Source organism: Cupressus sempervirens, chromosome 5 (assembly GCF_028749045.1).
Source record: "Cupressus sempervirens isolate cs-2001-9-10 chromosome 5, ASM2874904v1, whole genome shotgun sequence".
Classification (NCBI taxonomy): domain Eukaryota; kingdom Viridiplantae; phylum Streptophyta; class Pinopsida; order Cupressales; family Cupressaceae; genus Cupressus; species Cupressus sempervirens.
In genome coordinates this window covers 64999965-65019316 of record NC_143122.1, presented here as the reverse complement: position 1 = coordinate 65019316, position 19352 = coordinate 64999965, and the positions used below count along the sequence as shown (strand labels likewise).

Below are 19352 nucleotides of genomic sequence, written 5' to 3'. Positions count from 1 at the left end.
GATTTTTTTTTGAAAGTGCATGATTTTTCGAGTAGATCGCAGTGGTGCTATTTGTTTTCTTGATTATTGTGCCCAAGTTTCACTTTTAGCATATGCTCTTCATGAGGGTTTGTAATGCATTGAAATCAAGACCACTAAATATCTCTTTCTAGTGGTAGTTGTAAATGCACTAAAATGAAGTGCCAAATCATATTTCTTTGCGGGGGGGGGGGGGAGTTCTTTTATTGAGTAAAAAGGGGGGGGCATTGTCGTGGTTGGGTTCTCTTCTTTTTAGCATTTCTTTGCATTTCTTCATCATGGATCAAACAAATATGCCCATCCTAACTCCATACAATTACTTTGAGTGGAAATCACGCATGATAATTCACTTAAGGAAAGCTGGATTAAATAGGATAACTATGGGACTTTAAACTGAACCTGCTAAAGATGAAGACAAGCCTAAGTGGTTTAACAAATGTGATGAGGGATATGGAACATTGTGTTTGTCTGTTTCTCCTGACTTGCTATTTCACATTGAGTCTTTGGATACACCAAATGAAGTATGGACAAAGCTAGAAACATTATTTGGCACACAAGATTCAATGAGGGGTCATATGTTGGAAAATGAATTGATTAGTTTGAGTCCAGGCAATTTCAACACAATCCAAGATTTCTTCACCAAATTGAAATCATTAAGGCTGCAGTTAAAACAATGTGGAATTGAAAAGAAAGATGAACAACTGATTCTCAGTATTCTCTCTAAGCTAAGTTCAAAATATTCTGTATTTGTCTCTACCTTCTATGCTACTAAGGGTGCACTTGGTACTCAATTCACCATGCCATCTCTAGATGATTTTGCTGTCAATCTCACTCGAGAACAGGACAAGCTAATCCAGATGGGCACTCTTAAGTCCTCTAAGTCACATGCCTTAGCAACCAACCAAGGCACAAAAGAACAAAAAGGACAAAGTAGTAACAACAATAGTAAGGATGAGAAACAAAATAATAGTGAGGAAAAGAAGGATTAGATACCAATTGCTTCAAAAGCAACTATTGATACCTCATCCTCTAAGGGCGATAAGCCTAAGAAAGAAAAGGTTAAATGTGCCTATTGTAAAAGACCCGGTCATGATGAACATAAATGTTTGAAGAAACAAATTGATCACTTGACATACATTCTTGAGAAGAATAATATTAATGTTCCTGAGTCTATCAAACAAAGTTCTAATGAAGAGTCTAACAAGGCAAAAGAAAACAACAAGGGGAAAGGAAAGGGCAAAGCTCTTGTTGCAGTTGCTTCCTCACCATCCACTTGGGTTCTTGATTCGGGTGCTTCGCACCACATGGCTTCATCTAAGGAAGAACTTGCATCCTTGGAGCCATGTACTATGCCTTCTATTTTGATGGGTGATGACACTCCTATTGAGGTGTGTGGGAGAGGGTCTGTTGATGCGGGGGATGGCACATTCCATGATGTTCTTTGTGTACCCTCATTATCAACTAATCTCCTATCAATATACCAAATCACTCACACAGGTTTAGGCAAGCGGGTTGAGTTCACTCCTGATTCAGTGGAGATACGTGAGTTGCATAGTGATTCTGTAGTTGCAGTTGGGAGAGCAGATCATCAGTCACGGCTCTATCTGTTTTCTCACTTTGTTCCTGATCCTCCTTCATCTGTTTTGCTCACTCACTCTAATGATGTGAGTAAATTATGGCATGAGCGGTTTGGCCATCTTAACTTCTGCTATTTGCATCAGCTCAACCAGCAAAGCATGGTCACAGGGTTGCCTTCAGTTCAATTCTCAGGAGGTGTTTGCCAAGGTTTCATTCTTGGTAAGCATCCTAAGGAAAAGTTTGACAAAAGTAAGGCATGGAGAGCTTCACAGATACTAGAGTTAGTTCACAGTGATTTGGCTGGTCCATTTCAACATCCTTCTTTCAGCAGGGCCCGATATGTCCTCATATTCATTGATGACCTTTCTTGATATACATGGGTGTACTTTCTCAAACAGAAGTCAGAGGTATTTGATCATTTTCAAGACTTCAAAAATTTTGTAGAAAAGCAATCTGGGAAAGCCATCAAGGTTTTGCGCACAGACAATGGTGGTATGTCAACCATCGGTTTGAAAGATTTTGCACTTCAGAGGAGATTGATTTACAGCATTCAGTTCCATACAATCCTTAGCAAAATGGTGTTGCAGAACGGAAGAATAGATCCTTGAAGGAAATGGCAAACTGTATGATTCACTCTAGATCTCTTGCACCACAGTATTGAGCAGAAGCCATTAACTGTGCTTGTTATATCCAGAATCGTGTTCCTCACCGAGCCTTGAAGGGAGTTACTCCTTTTGAAGCTTGGAGCGGTCGAAAACCATCAGTTAAGCACTTTCGAGTTTTTGGCTCCCCTGCATGGGCCCACATTCCTACAGAGAAACGTAAGGCCTTGGATCCGCAAAGAAGACCTTGCATATTTGTAGGTTATCCTGATGGTGTGAAGGGTTATCGATTGCTCCACCCTACTACACATGAGTTATTCATTGAGAGGAGTGTTCAGTTTGAGGAGGGATCTTCAAGCTCACTTTCTATCACTTCTCCAACTCCTTCTACCTTGACATTAGAGTCACTTGGAATACATGACAGATCTTCTGATGAGTCAGATTCACCTGAACAATCTTCTACCTCTACTTCTAATGCAGAAAGTGATTCAGAGAACTCACCTCCTTCCTCTCCTAGTCATCATTCAGAGGTTAATGATTCCCCTGCAGATTCTCCATCTTCTTGCCCACTTTGGGCTAGACAGACCTTGCAGTCTGCAGGTGATTGGGTTGGGGATCCATCAGACACCAGGCGAACTCGTTCACAATTCCAGGATGATCCACATGTCTTCATTGCTACTGCCTCAGATCCACAGTCCTTTCATGAGGCTTCTGGTATTTCTGAGTGGGATACAACTATGCAAGAAGAGTATAGTTCCTTGATGAGGAACCACACTTGGGATCTTGTCCCTCTTCCTAAAGGAAGAAAACTTGTTCAATGTAAGTGGATCTATCGGACAAAATTTGCAGCAGATGGGTCAGTTGACAAACACAAGGCTCGCTTGGTCGCCAAAGGATTCTCCCAGGTTCCTGGGATTGACTACTCTGAGACTTTTGCGCTAGTTGCCCGAATGAATTCCATTCGAATTGTTCTTGCCATTGCTGCAGCTAATCGTTGGGAAGTACATCAGATGGATGTGAAGAGTGCTTTTCTTCATGGTGACCTTCATGAGGAGATCTACATGGAGCAGCCACAGGGCTTCCTTCAGGATTCTTCACTTGTGTGCCGTCTTCGAAAGTCTCTCTATGGCCTCAAACAGGCTCCTCGGGCCTGGTATGCCAAGATGGACTCCTTCCTTCTATCAATTGGGTTCACTCGGTGCCATTCTGATCCTAATGTGTACATTTTGCAATAGGGTGATTCACTTCTATTTTTGGTTTTGTATGTTGATGACTTGCTGATCACAGGAAGTTCTTCACCCACCATTAATGCTGTCAAAGTGGCCCTTTAGGACAGTTTTTTGATGACTGACTTGGGCTTGTTGCATTACTTTCTCGAGATTGAGATCCTTCAGTCTCCTTCTGGGATCACCATCACACAATCCAAGTATGCTCTAGATTTACTCTCGAGGTTTCATATGGCTGACTGTAAGCCTGCTTCGACTCCCTTCCTTTCTGGAGTCAAACTTGAGGCTCAATGTTCTTCTCCACTTGTTGATGGCACTTTGTACCGCCAACTTGTTGGAAGTCTCATTTATCTGACTCATACGAGACCTGACATCTCCTATGCTGTAGGCATGGTCTCTCGATTCATGCAGGAGCCCCATGAGTTACACTGGAAAGAAACCAAGCGGATCCTTCACTACATTCAGGGTTCTCATAGATGTGGGATTCACTACGCAACAGGTATTGAGCTTGATTTGGTGGGCTACACAAATTCAGATTGGGCAGGTGATTTTGAGGATCGCAAGTCTACTTCAAGGTATAGCTTCTCACTTGGGTCAGGTCCTGTTTGTTGGTCAAGCAAAAAGCAGTCTGCTATTGCTCTGTCTTCTACTGAGGCTGAGTATCGGGGGGGCTGTAAATGCCGCCACTGAGGCCATTTGGATTCAACATCTTCTCACTGAGTTTGGTATCCAGATCAGACAGCCATCAGTCATATTTTGTGACAACCAGAGTGCCATTCAGATCTCACGGAATCCAGTTCATCATCAACGGACCAAACACATAGAGGTCCACATGCACTACATCCGGGAGCTCATCCATGGTCATGTCATTGACCTTCGCTATTGTCCGACTTCCGAGCAAGTTGCTGATATCTTCACCAAACCCTTCACTAAGAGCAAGTTCCTTCATTTGCGAGCTTTGCTGGGGGTGCGGGATGCTTCATCTTTTGGGGGGGCCTCTTCCTCTCACTCGGAGTCCTGACTTTTTTGTGGGGGGTCTCTTTTCTCTCTCTTTTGAGAAATCTTATGTACATGGGTACCTCATCAGGCTTGACTTGCCGGGACCCATTTCTACATCCACCTAAGCTTCGCTTATGGGGGGGGTGTTAGTGTAGTTTTTTATTTTTCCTATTTTGCTAGGTTTTTCCTACACTTTTTAATAATCTCGCTTAGGTTAATAAAGCATGTCTTATTAGGTGAATGGTTGTGAGGTGTCACCTTCTTACATGTGAGCATCCATTAGCTATCTTGGGAAGATACTTTGCTATCTTTAGTCCGATAGATGGTTGCTCCTCATTGGTTGGTGTTGCCACCTCCTCCCTCTTCCTAGCCTATATAAGCATGCTACCTGGCTTGTATTTGCATCTCTTGTTTTTGCATCCTCTTAATGCTATTTTGCTTCCAGCATTTGCATTACTCTCTTGGAGACTAACTCTATGATGCTATTTTGATTTTGTATCATTTGCATTCATAGTTTAGATATTTACTCTTTGCACTAGTTTTCTGGATTATTAATCTTTTCAGATTCTAACAGCCCTCCACCGTCAAACGTTGCTTTCCAAACCCAAATCAGCAACCAATCAATTGTTAAATTCGAAACCCTTCAAAGCCACAGAAAATTGGTAAATCTTCCACAATGATTCTTTCACAAAATTCCAGAGAAAAGCTTCAACAAACTATCTCCTTAGGCATAGATTAGACAGTAGGAGAATGGAAAATTGTTATAACACAGCAACGGTTTGCAACAAATCCCAAGCAATTCTCAGAAAACTCAGAATCCCTTAGGCAGATGATTCAATAAGAATATAATAATCAAGATTATTTCCCTTAGCTACAGCAAATATAGTAGGAGATGTTAGCCAATTGTATACTTTAGCACAATTGTCAAGAACTTCTTAGACTCAACCCTTGTACTTCAGCAAGGGCCACAAAATATCAGAACTCAAAAAAAGCCACAAAGGCAACAAAAACAAATAAGTTGTCCAAGCACGCTTTTCTCAACAAATGGGCTTGTATTTACAACCTCTAGTTCCTTTTGTTGCCAAAAGTGTAACTTCACTCAAGAAGCTTCACCACACAACATTAATTAGAAGCTTCCATTAGATTCTCACTTGACTTGGCTTAACTAATTAATAAATGACTCTTTCCAATGATAGCATTCAACTTAAGTGAAATTATAAAGTTAAATTATAACTTTATAATAAGCCATTTAATTATTTAATAATAATTTGGCCACTAAAAATATAATAACTCCCAAAATATTGAGTTCGATCCCTCAAAGATATGTGGACTTGGCTCTTTTCCAAAATTGAAAAGAAATATTTGAAATGGCAAACCCATCTTCTCTCCTTGGCAGGAAGTGTGTAAGTGGTTCAAAAAGTCCTTTATGCACATCATATCTACTTTTCTTCTGCATGGCTATTTGCTAACTATCAATCTAATAGTCTTGAAAGGATTATGAGAGATTTTCCATGGTCGGATGGTTTGGGAAATAAAAAAGACATTGTGTTAAACAAGAATGGTGTTGTCCATCTAAAAGCAAGGGTGGTCTGGGCATTAAAGCCTTGATATCTCATGGTATTGCTTTTGCTTCAAAATGGATCCTTCAAGCTCTATTAGTGCAGGAAACCTGGAAGGTCCTAGTTAGAAACAACATTAGCAAATCTGTCATAAAAAAAGGTAAAAGCTGGACCAATATTTCTCTATGTGGTAAGTATTTGGAAACTTTCAGTTGTCTATTTTTGGTTCAAAAGTCTTTCAATCCCTATGGAAGGCTTGGTCCCAAGTTAGAGACCTTATACTATTCAGGGGAGCTTCTCAATGAGTTTATCTCCAACTCAAACTGGCTTCAATAAGGGGAGATTCATTCTTGAGAACTTGATCACCAGTTGGGAGGCAATGCATTGGGCTAAGAGTGAAGGTCAAAATACAATTATGGCATTGTTAGATTTTGAGAAGGCTTATGATAGAATAGAATGACCCTTTGTTATCAGTATGCTTCAAGCTTTTGGCTTTCCTCCTTATTTTTGTAAATGGATCAACATTCTCCTTAAAGACTCGTCCACAATCATTGATGTCAATGGTGAATCAAGTGAAAGTATTATTATCCAAAGGTCTATAAGAAAAGGGTGCCCTACTGCCCCTGCTCTGTATGTTATTGCAGCAGATGCTTTGTTTTATATTCTTAGGGTTCCTCAACTTGGGCCCCTTGTAAAAGGTATCACATTTCCTAATCAAGAGGTACTCCTTAATGCTCAATCTGCTGATGATACTGCTTTATTCATGGATTTCGAAGTGGATAATTTTGATAATATGGATAATAGACTCCAGTTCTTTTGCTTGGTTTTTGGGGCTAAAGTGGCTACACACAAATCTTCCATCATAGGTTGGCTCTTTGTCTTCCCTGAGTGGATTATGAATAAAGGTTTGCAGTGGCTTGGACCCAACTCAATTGTCAGGTATTTGGGAATTCCTTTCTCTATTGATCCATCCCTCAAAGATATGTAGACTTGGCTCTTTTCCGAAATTGAAAAGAAATATTTGAAATGGCAGACTCATCTTCTCTCCTTGGCAGGGAGTGTGCAAGTGGTTCAGAAAGTCCTTTATGCACATCATATCTACTTTTCTTCTGCATGGCTATTAGCTAACTATCAATCTAATAGTCTTGAAAGCATTATGAGAGATTTTCCATGGTCAGATGGTCTGGGAAATAAAAAAAGACATTGTGTTAAACAGGAATGGTGTTGTCCACCTAAAAGCAAGGGTTGTCTGGGCATTAAAGACTTGATATCTCATGGTATTACTTTTGCTTCAAAATGGATCCTTCAAGCTCTATTAGTGGAGGAACCCTGGAAGGTCCTAGTTAGAAACAACATAAACAAATCTGTCATAAAATAAAAAAGTAAAAGCCGGACCAATATTTCTCTATGTGATAAGTATTTGGAAACTTTCAGTTGTCTATTTTTGGTTCAAAAGTCTTTCAATCCCTATGGAAGGCTTGGTCCCAAGTTAGAGACCTTATACTGTTCAGGGGAGCTAGTCGTGGTTCTCCTACATACTCTGGTATGGATAGATCCTTGTGGTGGGGAGAGGAGACTAATGGAAAGCCTCTACCATTAACTCAAAGTTGCTCTGCTAAAAACTGGTACAAATATGGTATTTCTATGGTTAAAGACATTTTGATTGACAATCGGGTAGGGTATTGGGATAAAGTCTCAGCCAAGTATAATATTCCGAACACTTCGAAATAGACTTATTCTATAATTGTTAAAGCTATGGGTAATTTATTTCCTGGACATATCATGAATACTAACCAGTTCTTGCAGTGGGTGAAATGGAATGATGGCACTGAATTTTGTAAGATTTCTAATAAGAAGATCTATAATATGTTAAAAGATGGATGCTCTACCTTTGAAAGAGTGAACCAAGGGTGGGGTCTATGTTGGTCTATCTCTAAATGGCATTTTATCATTGATTTTTTTTGGCATTCCCCTTGTGAACCTAAAAAGTCTTGTTTTAGATGGTTGTTATTGCTAGAGAAACTACTTGTAGTATATACCATCCCCCCTGATAAAGGCAGTCCCATTATGTGTGGTCTCTGTTCAATTCCTGAAACATATGAGCATTTATTTTTTGAGTGTAGCTATGCTTTTGGTGTATGGTCTATTTTCTCTGGTTCACCCATTACATGGAATAGTGGCCCCGGTCTTTCATGGAGTGAAATCTTAGCTGGTTTTGTGGAGTCATTTGATTTAAAAACTAACACCTTTGGTCTTTCTTAACATGTGAGATTTTATGACTCCTATGGAAGGATAGGAATGGAGAGATCTTTCAAAGGAGGAGACAGCTTACTGAGTTTGGAAGTAAACTCATTCACTTTCAAATTATGTCACGGGTTGCTGCTGCACTTGAAATTTCCAGAGATAGATTCATGATGCTGATGAGGGAAGGACCACTTTTGATACACAAGAAGAATGTAATATCTTGCCAGTATTTCTCTGTTCACAAAGATATGCTCAATCAGAGGGAGCTTAAGAATCTGAATCATTTCATCAAAAACCTCAAGGTTGATGACAAACAAGCAGGCCCTAAGAGTATTACTCAAGGACTTCAAATTTCTGAAGATGATGCCATTGGAGAAAGACAAGTATCTCTCAGTTGAACACAGTGTTCATATTGCTTTTCATGGTTCCAGCTGCAAATCAATTTTGTTCTTGTTAATATAGTTCAGTTCCTAGATAGTAACATTTGACACTATTTTCAATTATGATGTAAAATTCTAGTTAGAAGCTGATAGGTGTGACTACTCAGTGTTTTTTGAGTCGGTTATGTTTCGAGTAACAATGGATTCTGATGAAACAGTTATGTAACTCCAGACTTGAATGATTCTAATATAAACAATATATATTATTAAGAATATATAAGTATATTAGTAAAAAATAAATTGATCAAAGGTATATATTTAGAATGACTAATTAATCATTAGATAACTAATTAATTCATTAATTAATTTATGTAAATGTATATAGATGTTAATCAACTAACGCAATAAACAATATTAAAATTGTAAACATACGAAGATAGCAGGTGAGGATAATTGGAAAGATAATTATTCCTAAGCATATTAACAAGCTAATAATAACATTAAGCACTATTATTATAAACTATTATGACTATACAAGCATGTGCAAGGAGACATGTAAGTTACAATGTGGGCAGCATAAGAAATACACGTTGGTCAAATTATATGGTTGTGACCCTCACGATTGGTACGTATATATATATAAAGGAAATAGCGTAGCAGAATAGGACACAGAGAAATAAGGAAAAGGATGATGGAGAAAATCATGTTAAACAAGCATATTAAAGGGCGAAGACTTGACCCCTCGAACATAAGCAAAGATAATACTATCATTAGTACTAAGCAAACACAGTATAAATGAAATGGGAGATATAAGGGGCAAAAACTTAAGGAAAGAGGGCAACAGGATGACACGAAGCGCAAAGACGAAGAGATAAGGGAAACACAAAATAGGAGTTATAATTGAAAGGGAGATTTCATATAAAATAAGAGATATCTTATAATGAGGCAGTCAATGGGAGTAGTTCCCACTTTACTCTTTAGGTATTCTTCCATAATTTTCAGATGTAGACTGTATGGATAAATTTTTGTATGGCCTAAAAATTCCAATAATTTGGGGATGGTGGCAAATGGTTATATAATGTAGCCAATAAAGACCTTAATGTGGATGGGGAAACCTCTTAGTATTTATTAAAAGTTTGACAGAAAGCTAACATCGAAAAAAATCTACAATCTATAAACATAATGTTAATTGAGACAGACTTTCCAGTTGACAAAGCTTTGTGAGACAAAATCAATTCTATCCATATAGGAAAGCAGAGCCAAACACATGTAAAGCTGCTGCTGCAGAAAAAGAAGCCATCAAGAATGTGCTCAAGTGAAGCAAAATATATTCTCCCTTCTTTGAATGATGGCAAACTTCGCTTTCAAGATTCAGGGAAAAGATAAAACTCTACTCTTTTTTTGCTGATAATTGCTTTTGAAATGGCACGTAGCACTGTTTGTCGCGCTTTACAACTGTCCTGACGCCATCTCTACATGTAGGGACACCTATGCTGCTTGATAATCTATTAACATTAACCTAAGCTCAAAGACTCCCCTAATTCTAAAATTACCCGAAGCACTGATTGTCACTCCATTGACATTAACCTAACCTCAAAGACTTCCTTTATTATAAAACGGCACATAGCACTGCTTGTCTCGCTTTACAATTTACTATTTTAATAAAATATCAAAGAACTAGTGAAAAGAAATGGTAAATTCAAGCAAAGTTGACGATTTTTTGTCAACACATCCGGTATTATAGTTTTGTGCCAAAATGAAAATTCTCGATACCTACTACTATTTCACAAGCTTACAATATGGCAGGTTCTACCTACAAAATTTATATTACTGTTCATTACATCAAAATACATACCTATATGTGCGGCTGCTGAACAATTCACATAGATGGTTGTGCTACAAGATGAGTGATACAATCCAGCTCCAACATTGGTAGATTGTGGAGGGCTCTGGTCAGTCATTCTTAGGCGGTCAAGCAGGGTTAACACTCGATATTGCTGAGTTAGATTGATGCTGGATTTTATCCTTCATTTATTGGTGAGTAGTCAATAGTTGGGAGCCAGGCAAAGTTTTCCCATTTGTTCCCCTATTTAATGTCTACAATAAATGCAATGAATGACATTCAATGCTATTGTTACATTTTTTAATATGTCATCATTTAATTTTTAATGATACCATATACAAAATATAGTAACTGCCAGAATTTTTTGTTACATGTTGGGTTTTCCAGTTTGTCAGTATTAGGAATTGAATTCCATCAGCCTGTCTTCCAAGTAAATATAGCCTATTAGCTAATAAAATTATTATTATTAATATAAAATCGATTTTGACCCCCATTTCCAAATTTCAACTCATTCTGAGTTGATTTGACCATAGTTTTTAATATTTTTGGAAACTAGTTTTTTCTAGTTTATTTTTATGTTATTATTGAAAACTGTAGTTACATATAAAAAACTAAATAGATGAGACACTTTAAATGCATAAAGGTGTGGTTTTTATTACACACTGCACACCATTTGATGCAAATCACCTCCTCCTGAAAACCCACTATCAATAAAATCAAGTCCTAAATGCAAAAAAGTGGGATTTTTAAATACAACATATTTTAAATCAAAAATATGTCTCTTAACATGTGCAAGTGAGGGTTTTATATGCATTTGCATATTGAAATTTTGTTATTATAAACTTTTTATAATTTAAAGGCTTATAGTAGGGAATTTGAACACAACAGAACATGAATATGCATTTTAAAAACCTATTATTAAGTATTTAACTTGAGTGATGACTTAAAAGCACAATAACTCAATAACACATGCTATATGCATTTGATGTGTTAAGAGTAAAATTATATGCTTTTGAAGTTCAAAAACCCGTTATTACTTCTCCAAAAGAAATGTTTTCACTAAAATGACTAAGGGGTGGTGATTTTTTACTCAAACAAAATGCATAATGGTGGCGATTTTGGAGTCAATAACACATGTTATTGATGCCAAAAATTGTGTTTTTATTCATTCTTGCAAGCATTTGGTATTAAAAAGTCAAGGGCAGAAAATTTTGAGGAAGAAGGCACACGCTTTCTTATTACAAAAATGCATTTTTGCTCATTCTACATTAACGTTTTTGCTGGACAGTGATTTTCTTGGGCAAATGAATGTGTTTTAGCATTAAAAAACCATATTTTTCTTCCTACTCTTGGGCATTTTGGCTGCATATTCAAGGGCAGCGATTTTGATTGTAAAAACACATTGTTTTCTTCTCTAAACAGCCCATGTAGGGCATGGTTTTGCCCAAAAATGGCCCATTTTTCTCCATCAAATTCAAATGTTCATCTACAAAGGTAAGATTTCGAGCATTGCCTTTCATTTGTAGCTTTTATATCATTCTTTCCAAGTAGTTTTTAATGCCCTAGACACCATTTTTTATTGTCATTGCACTGCAATTGATTTAGTCAATATGGTGGTTATTTTTGTGCATTTCAATCCTCTTACTTCTACGCTTGGTAAGCAATGAATCTTGACTCTGAAATGCATTCATTTTTAGAAGACTGAGTCCAGATTTGACATCTATATAAGTCTCTTTGCTTCAATCATTTCTAAATCTGAAAAATCTTCTTGGATTTATTTCATATTTCACATTAAAATTTGAAGAGACTTCTTCCTTTTCTTTTTGTGGAAAAGAGGTCAGATTTCTTGTGATTTTCTGTAATGTCCCCTGAAGGGATATCCAAAAATTCTTCAATTTCATATATTTGCATTATTTAATATTCCCAATTGAACTAGGTGGTAAAGATTATGCTAACTATTGTTTTTCTATGTCCCGTTCTCTCATTATATAAGTATGCAAATTGATACAGTTCGTGCTTATTTATCTATATACATACATACATACATACATACATACATACATACATACAGAGAGAGAGAGAGAGAGAGAGAGAGAGAGAGAGAGAGAGAGAGAGATCTAAGTCCTTTCTTATCTCTTTCTTATGAAGAAAGCCAAAGTGTTTTTACGTTCTCCCTGACAATTGATTGAATCTATCTGATTTATATTGTCTTGTTCTTCTTGATGAATCTCCCAGTTCAGTTTCCACACATGATCAATGGCCTCTTGTTATTCTAATTATTTAATGACTCTGGTCTTCTCTTGTGTTGATAGATTTGAATTAATTGTCACCTTCTACATTCTACTTCCATGTTGCTTCATTGATGCCTTCTTGGAATATTTATTTCCCAACATTAATCAATATCCAATATATAGATTTCTGATCTATTGTTGACGATAATGAATTTATGGCAGAGATACCAATTAATATAGTCAATTGGTTAATATTCTAGTTGATGCCTTTATCGTTGAAATGACCCTACTTACATATAGATGCATAATACTCATCGGTTATATCTACCTCCAATAATAATATCAGTCCAGGAATATGAATCTAATTCAGATCGTAAGTTATGACTGGACATATATGAAGGCCTCCGCCCATAATTTGCTTCCAATTATCCATTGACTATTCCGTGATCATCTCTTTTGAGTTTAGGTTCCACGTTGTAGATTGATAGCCTGCAGATAATTTCAGTGAATGATGGTCTACCATTGTATTGATCTCCAACTTTGGATCCCTCATAATCTTCTTCCAGAGATGCCTAAGCTTCTTCAATGATTCAGTTCTTTGTATATCCCAGATTTCTTAACTTGTGTTGACTTTATCATTGTTCAATGATTGCTTTCGTTATATATATATGCGAACTAAACATGATCCTATAAATAAGACACATGATATGAAATATCATCCAATACTGCACGTCATAGAAGACCCCAATGGATTATTGTCTATATACGCCAGAATACAAATCCTTTCCCCAAATGTAATATCAAATGATTGTTGAATCCGTTTCTCTCAATTCTGACTTTTAAATCCTCATTTGCCAATGTATATTTCGTTACTCCTCCATCTCATATAATTTTTGAATCATTTTCGTTTTTTTTCCCATGGATTCAAACCGTATATATCTTGGTTAACTTCTCTCCTCCGCATTGCTTGTTAAATCCCCTCTTGTGATAAAATGAATTTTGCAATGGATTTCTTCAGTTTCCTTTATACAGGAAACTCTCCAATTGGAACTGTAGATGCTGCGTTGAGAGATATCCTGGCTGAGTTGTATTCTTTGTAGATAAGTTTGTGCAATCTTCTATATATCTTCCTGTCAATTGGACTCAATCTCACTATTCCTCTTCATTTATTGCATATTCTGTCCATATGTCGTGTTATATATAATTACTGTAATCATTTGATTTTCTTCCTTTCCTATCCTTTCATTTCTTATCTTCTCCATGCCCTCACTATTTTGTGACTTTGCCTTATGTATATTTGCCCCAACAGATAGATTGTATCTCTTAGATGGGTTGTGACTTTTAGTCATGTTATTATAATATGTTTATTGTTATTAGTTTGTTCATATATAATATTACACTATATAAATTAATATATTATCAATGTACTATTATTATCTATAAATAATATGTTAGCATAATATATTATTATTAAATACCAATAATATTTTATTTGTTTATTCCAAATAATATACAAATCATATTATTAATTTAATATATCATATATTATACTTTATCATATTCTTAAATTATATTATAATTTATAATTTATTCTTTGTAATTGATTTAGTCAATATGGTGGCTATTTTTGTGCATTTCATTCCTCTTACTTCCTACGCTTGTCAAGCAATCAATCTTGACTCCGAAATGCATTCATTTTTAGAAGACTGAGTCCAGATTTGAAATCTATATAAGTCTCTTTGCTTCAATCATTTCTAAATCTGAAAAATCTTCTTGGATTTATTTCATATTTTGCATTAAGATTTGAAGAGACTTTCTTTTCTTTTTGTGAAAAAGAGGTCAGATTTCTTGTGATTTTCATAGAGCAAAGTTGTATACATGTTTGTTCTTTCATTTTTGTTTGCAAATCTCTTAATTTCATTTTCAGAATTGTTTTTGTTTTGTGTATGATATGTGCTCCTATCTTCCATCTTATTTCTCCAAGTTGCATATGCAAGTGTTTCCTCTTACTTGCATATGCAGTTGGGATTAAAAACTCCATTCTTCAATGAAACTGCCAACGAAAGGAAGCTTACTTTGCAACAAGCTTTTGCCTCCAAAAATCTCACTTTCACGCTTGCACACACTTCATTTGTGCTTGTTATATTTCTACCATACGAATTAAAACTCATGATAGTGGTTTCTTGCACACTTGCTTATGATGAGAACATAATAATTCATTATAAGTAACCATCTCTAGCTCCATTTTAAGATTACTTGTTAAGATAACAAATCCAAAATACACTAACTCGTTCAGAAAATTGCACTCCTTTAGGTTAATCAACAACAGGTTAATAGGTTTCTCAAAGACCCTATGAATATGCATTGTATGCTGTTCAAATGTCTTAGTAAAGAATAAAATATCATCCAAGTAAATTATAACAAACTTGAAAATTCTTTCAATACCTCATTCATGAGTCACAATAATGGGCCTAGTGCATTGGTTATCACAAAGGGCATGACTAACCACTCATGCAAGTCCTCCTTTGTCTTGAAGGCCATTTCCTATTCATCTCTTCTAATCTAGATTTGGAGAAATCTACTCTTACGATCTATCTTTTTTAATTACATATCTCCACTGAAATAATTCATAATGTAATATGTCCTTGGTAAAGGAAACCTATACTAGATAGTAATGTTATTGATAGTCCAAGAGGCTGTACGTATCCTCCATTGTCCATTTTCTTTGGTGCTATTACTATTGGTATTGCACAAGGACTCAAACACTCTCAAATTAACATCTTCCGCAATAACTCTTGCACTTGTCTTCAACTCTTCACTCTCTATTGGAGTAATTTTGTAAACTAACTTCCTTCTTGAGGCAATATCTTGCAATCCATGTACCTAATGTTTATTATAGCCACTTTTTAGAACCTCTTGAAGCACTTTACATGTTGAATTTGAAAATGTAGTTCCAAACAAATTTTGACCCCTTTTAGAGCCTCTTAAGGCCTTTGAATCTAAGTTTCAAGTTTTTGTATCACCTTGGCATAACAAAACATTCAATATCTTCAAGACCAAACTTGATCTTGCCATGACACCTTATAAGCATGCTTATATATCGAAAATAAGCCTCCAAGGAAGTAATTAGAACAATCTATATTCAAATGAAAAACTTACTAAAATAGCAATCTTGCTCAAAAGAGGCCTTACTGAAAAAATAGACTATTTTTGGGTGATACAGGATTGCTCTTACACCCTGCATGCTCCCGCATTACACACTATTATGTTTTGGTGTGTTTGAAGTGCATCTAGAATGTGTTCAAGACAAGTTCGAAGTCTTCTGTGTGTGCTATGCTTCAATTCAGCATTCAAAAGTAATATCAGTGTATTGCAATCTGATTGACACCAAAACAAAGAAGTGTAATCAGACTTGAATTGACATTATAATGCATCCTTGCATGGTATCATCTTGTTCTTTCATAGCTGAGTTCATTCACTCATCACCAACTGACATGAGTCCCTAGGACTATTATTAGCGGTGAAACTACCATACCAATCCTTGTGATGTGTGAAATGTTTGGAGGCACCTAAATCAAAGAACTGGTAACTGCTTTTCAAACTATGTAGAATAGGATAAGGGAGATGGAGGGACGTAGAAGCATATGTGGATTTTTTTTTCCCAGCTAAGGTAGCAGCATCACATAATGGAAAATTAGACTAGGTGCAATTTTATGACACTACAGTTATTTCTATTGGAAGCAGTCTAGTTCCTTTAAGAATAAGATACTACTCTTGAGGTGCTGTTTGTGATTCTTAGAACATTGTGATCATAAGATGTACAAGTCATAAAATTACCATGATTTGTTTGGTACTCAGTTATCATGAGGCTGTGCATTTGGTGTAACATTTCTTTGACTGAAAATATTGGATAATAGGATGCATGTACATTGGCTTGATTCACTTCTTTTATACATGTAAATCAAAAGATATACCAATCTCATGAAAACCCATACAAGAAGTACATGAATTAATTTTTGAACTGGTAGGAGGATCATACATTAACATGGAAGTAGCAATCCCTGCATATAATCAGAGAGGATGGGACTACTTACCTTAAACAAATCCATGTTAATGTTCATCATTGATTCACCAACTTTTGTTCCATAAAAAAATGTTCAAATTTCAGCAATGGGGTGATGAAAAATGTTAAACGGGGAAGATTCTCCAAGGCCCTCTTAGGTGAACTGTGTTTTTCTATTAGCTTTCGTTATGACACCCAGGGGTTGACCATCCATACCTAGATTTAGATAATTCAAATTGGTTATATTTTTCCTTGCAAATTCACCCAACTCTCACCAGGGCTCGAGGCAAGACATATTACTCATTATAGAGTAGATATCTAGGACTTGATGTAATGACAAAAGCAAGATTTTTTAAGATTCAAATCTGAAAAGATGTCGACCCTAAAACCAATTTAAGTTTCCATGCAATTATAATATCATGAATGAAGCTTTTATAAGACCCATCAAAGTTCAAAATCCAAAAAGTTCAATGAAAAGCTTATCTGAATCCAACCAAATCAGTTACATATTAAGATGCACAGAATTTATTTCAAAATTCCAAGACTGGAAAGTACTAGTTCCTCTGAATAAAATTACAAAGCATACACCATATTACCTTGTAACCTGATTGTATCAAACTCTTCCTGCAAAAGAACATAAGCACCCATTTGAATATGTTAGTTTCTCTAATGGAAATGGCAAAAAATGGTTGTTTGTCCATTATCATAGATAGAATCATTTTCTCAAGAAATACATTAAGCTTCTAATCAATTTATCGAACACTAGGTAAAGCAATTTAATGAACAGTCCAAGTAAAGTTTTGAGCTGAAAATCTATAAGAAACTAAGAACCCAACCATTTACCTTAATTTATGAAATAGGATCCATCCAAGCACAGTACCGTCTTTTGGTGAAATTCTTGCAATGCAATCAGACTGTGTCAATCAAAAAAGAATCTCTTAAACAAACAAATATCCCTGACAATCTAGAATTATTTTTCTTTTATTGTGGTAACACAAAAACCCAAAAGAACTTAAAAACCACGAGTTTTAAAATTACTTGAGATAAAGGCCAGTTCTTATCCTAAGATACTTGTACAACCTAGAGTAAATAATAAGTATGGCACATAGGAAACTCCAAACATAATTTAAATATTGTACATATCACCTTCAGAAACAGAAGTCGGCATGGTTTTACTAAAGAACAAATGAGTCCTATTATAGCAGCATGTAGCTGTTATAACCCATTCTTTATAACTCCTGCACTGATGGGTCCACTTTTGAAAAATATTAAAATAATGGACTGGCAAACAAAAAAACTTACTAATGTAAAATAAAGAACATGATAATTCAATTATGTTTTCAAAATGCCACTTGCCACACAGCTTCCTGTGACCCTATTGGGGTTTTGATGGCAGCAGAATCTCCATCCATGTTGCAGTAAGGGACAGTAATATATATTATTCATAATGTAATTCACAATGGGGGTTTGTCACCTAATGTTCTAGGCCACTTGATCCCTATAGTGGCTGTTCCCACAGCTCCAATTAGCCCAAGCAAAATACTTTAGATTCTACAAAAACACCCATGTCCACAAGGTGCCGGGGGAAATGTAAAATGGAGTTACTGTCAAAACGAATTTGAATGATAAAATTGTGGAGCGAAAACTGGCTGGAGCTTATAGGTCTAATAGGGCTTAACAGACAGAGCCCACATTAAACCTTCCTATGCAGATGACTGGATATTATAAGCAGCAGTATAAAATGGACACAGTTATGCATTCTAGGAATCGTAAAATCATTTCCCTTAAGCAAGACATTTCGTCTAAAGAGGAGAGGTATTCTAAACATGAACTGATATGTAAGTTCAGTTCTTTCTGGCCTAGCCTAGTCAATCTGCATTCTGGAATTACTAAGATATTTAAGTTTAATTCTTTCTGGCCTACACAAAATGGGAATGATAAAATTACAGAAGATGAACTAAGAAGAAGAAGAAGAAGAAGAAGGTATAGGAAGCGTCCCTAGAGCTGATTGGGATGTGGAAGGTGGCAACAACTTCCGGAGCTAGTACACCTTTTGGGTCCGGATGTCCAACTTGACCTAGATCTCAAAGTCTGCCTCAACTACCTCCTTTAACATGTGTGCTACATCCTCCAATTCACCTTCCTTTTTGCCATGTGCTTCTTTGGCCTTGGCTAGCTAGGTTCCTAATACACACTTCTCCTGTGTAACTAGTGCCAATTGGGCCTCTACCAAACACTTCTACTATGTAATGGCTGCCAATTGCATCTCCACCAAACTCTTACCCTAGGTGGCTGCCTCTAACTGCACCATGAGTGTAACACGCTTCTAAGCCCAAGAAGCCAGTAGCTGGGTAGCTATCTCCTCCCGAGATCTCTCTGCGGCTACCCTAGCTCTCTCCTTAGCCTCCTCACGCTGTGCCACAAACAAACCCTACGCAATGTGCATGCCTCTATCCACCATAACAATAAGAGTGTCAATATATGCCTAAAGATTGAAATTGAATGTATCATCTAGCTCTTCCTCTATCGTCTGTACCCCAACCTCAACTAGTGCCTTGCACGAAAGGAATCCCTCCGAAGCTACATCAACTTCCACTGCTGGAGTCATT

At 36.4% G+C, this 19352-nt stretch overlaps 1 protein-coding gene across 2 annotated transcripts in view; it reads right to left on the bottom strand.

The window, feature by feature from the left end:
- Positions 1-19352, bottom strand: part of QC (glutaminyl cyclase) — a 209334-nt gene that overhangs the window by 8962 nt on the left and 181020 nt on the right. For both annotated transcript variants that reach the window (XM_089828609.1, XM_089828608.1), the window contains 2 exons: positions 17587-17657; positions 17340-17367 (listed from right to left, as the gene is read on the bottom strand). In XM_089828609.1, the coding sequence (XP_089684735.1) occupies positions 17340-17367; positions 17587-17657 (99 nt within the window). The remainder of the gene's footprint in view (positions 1-17339; positions 17368-17586; positions 17658-19352) is intronic.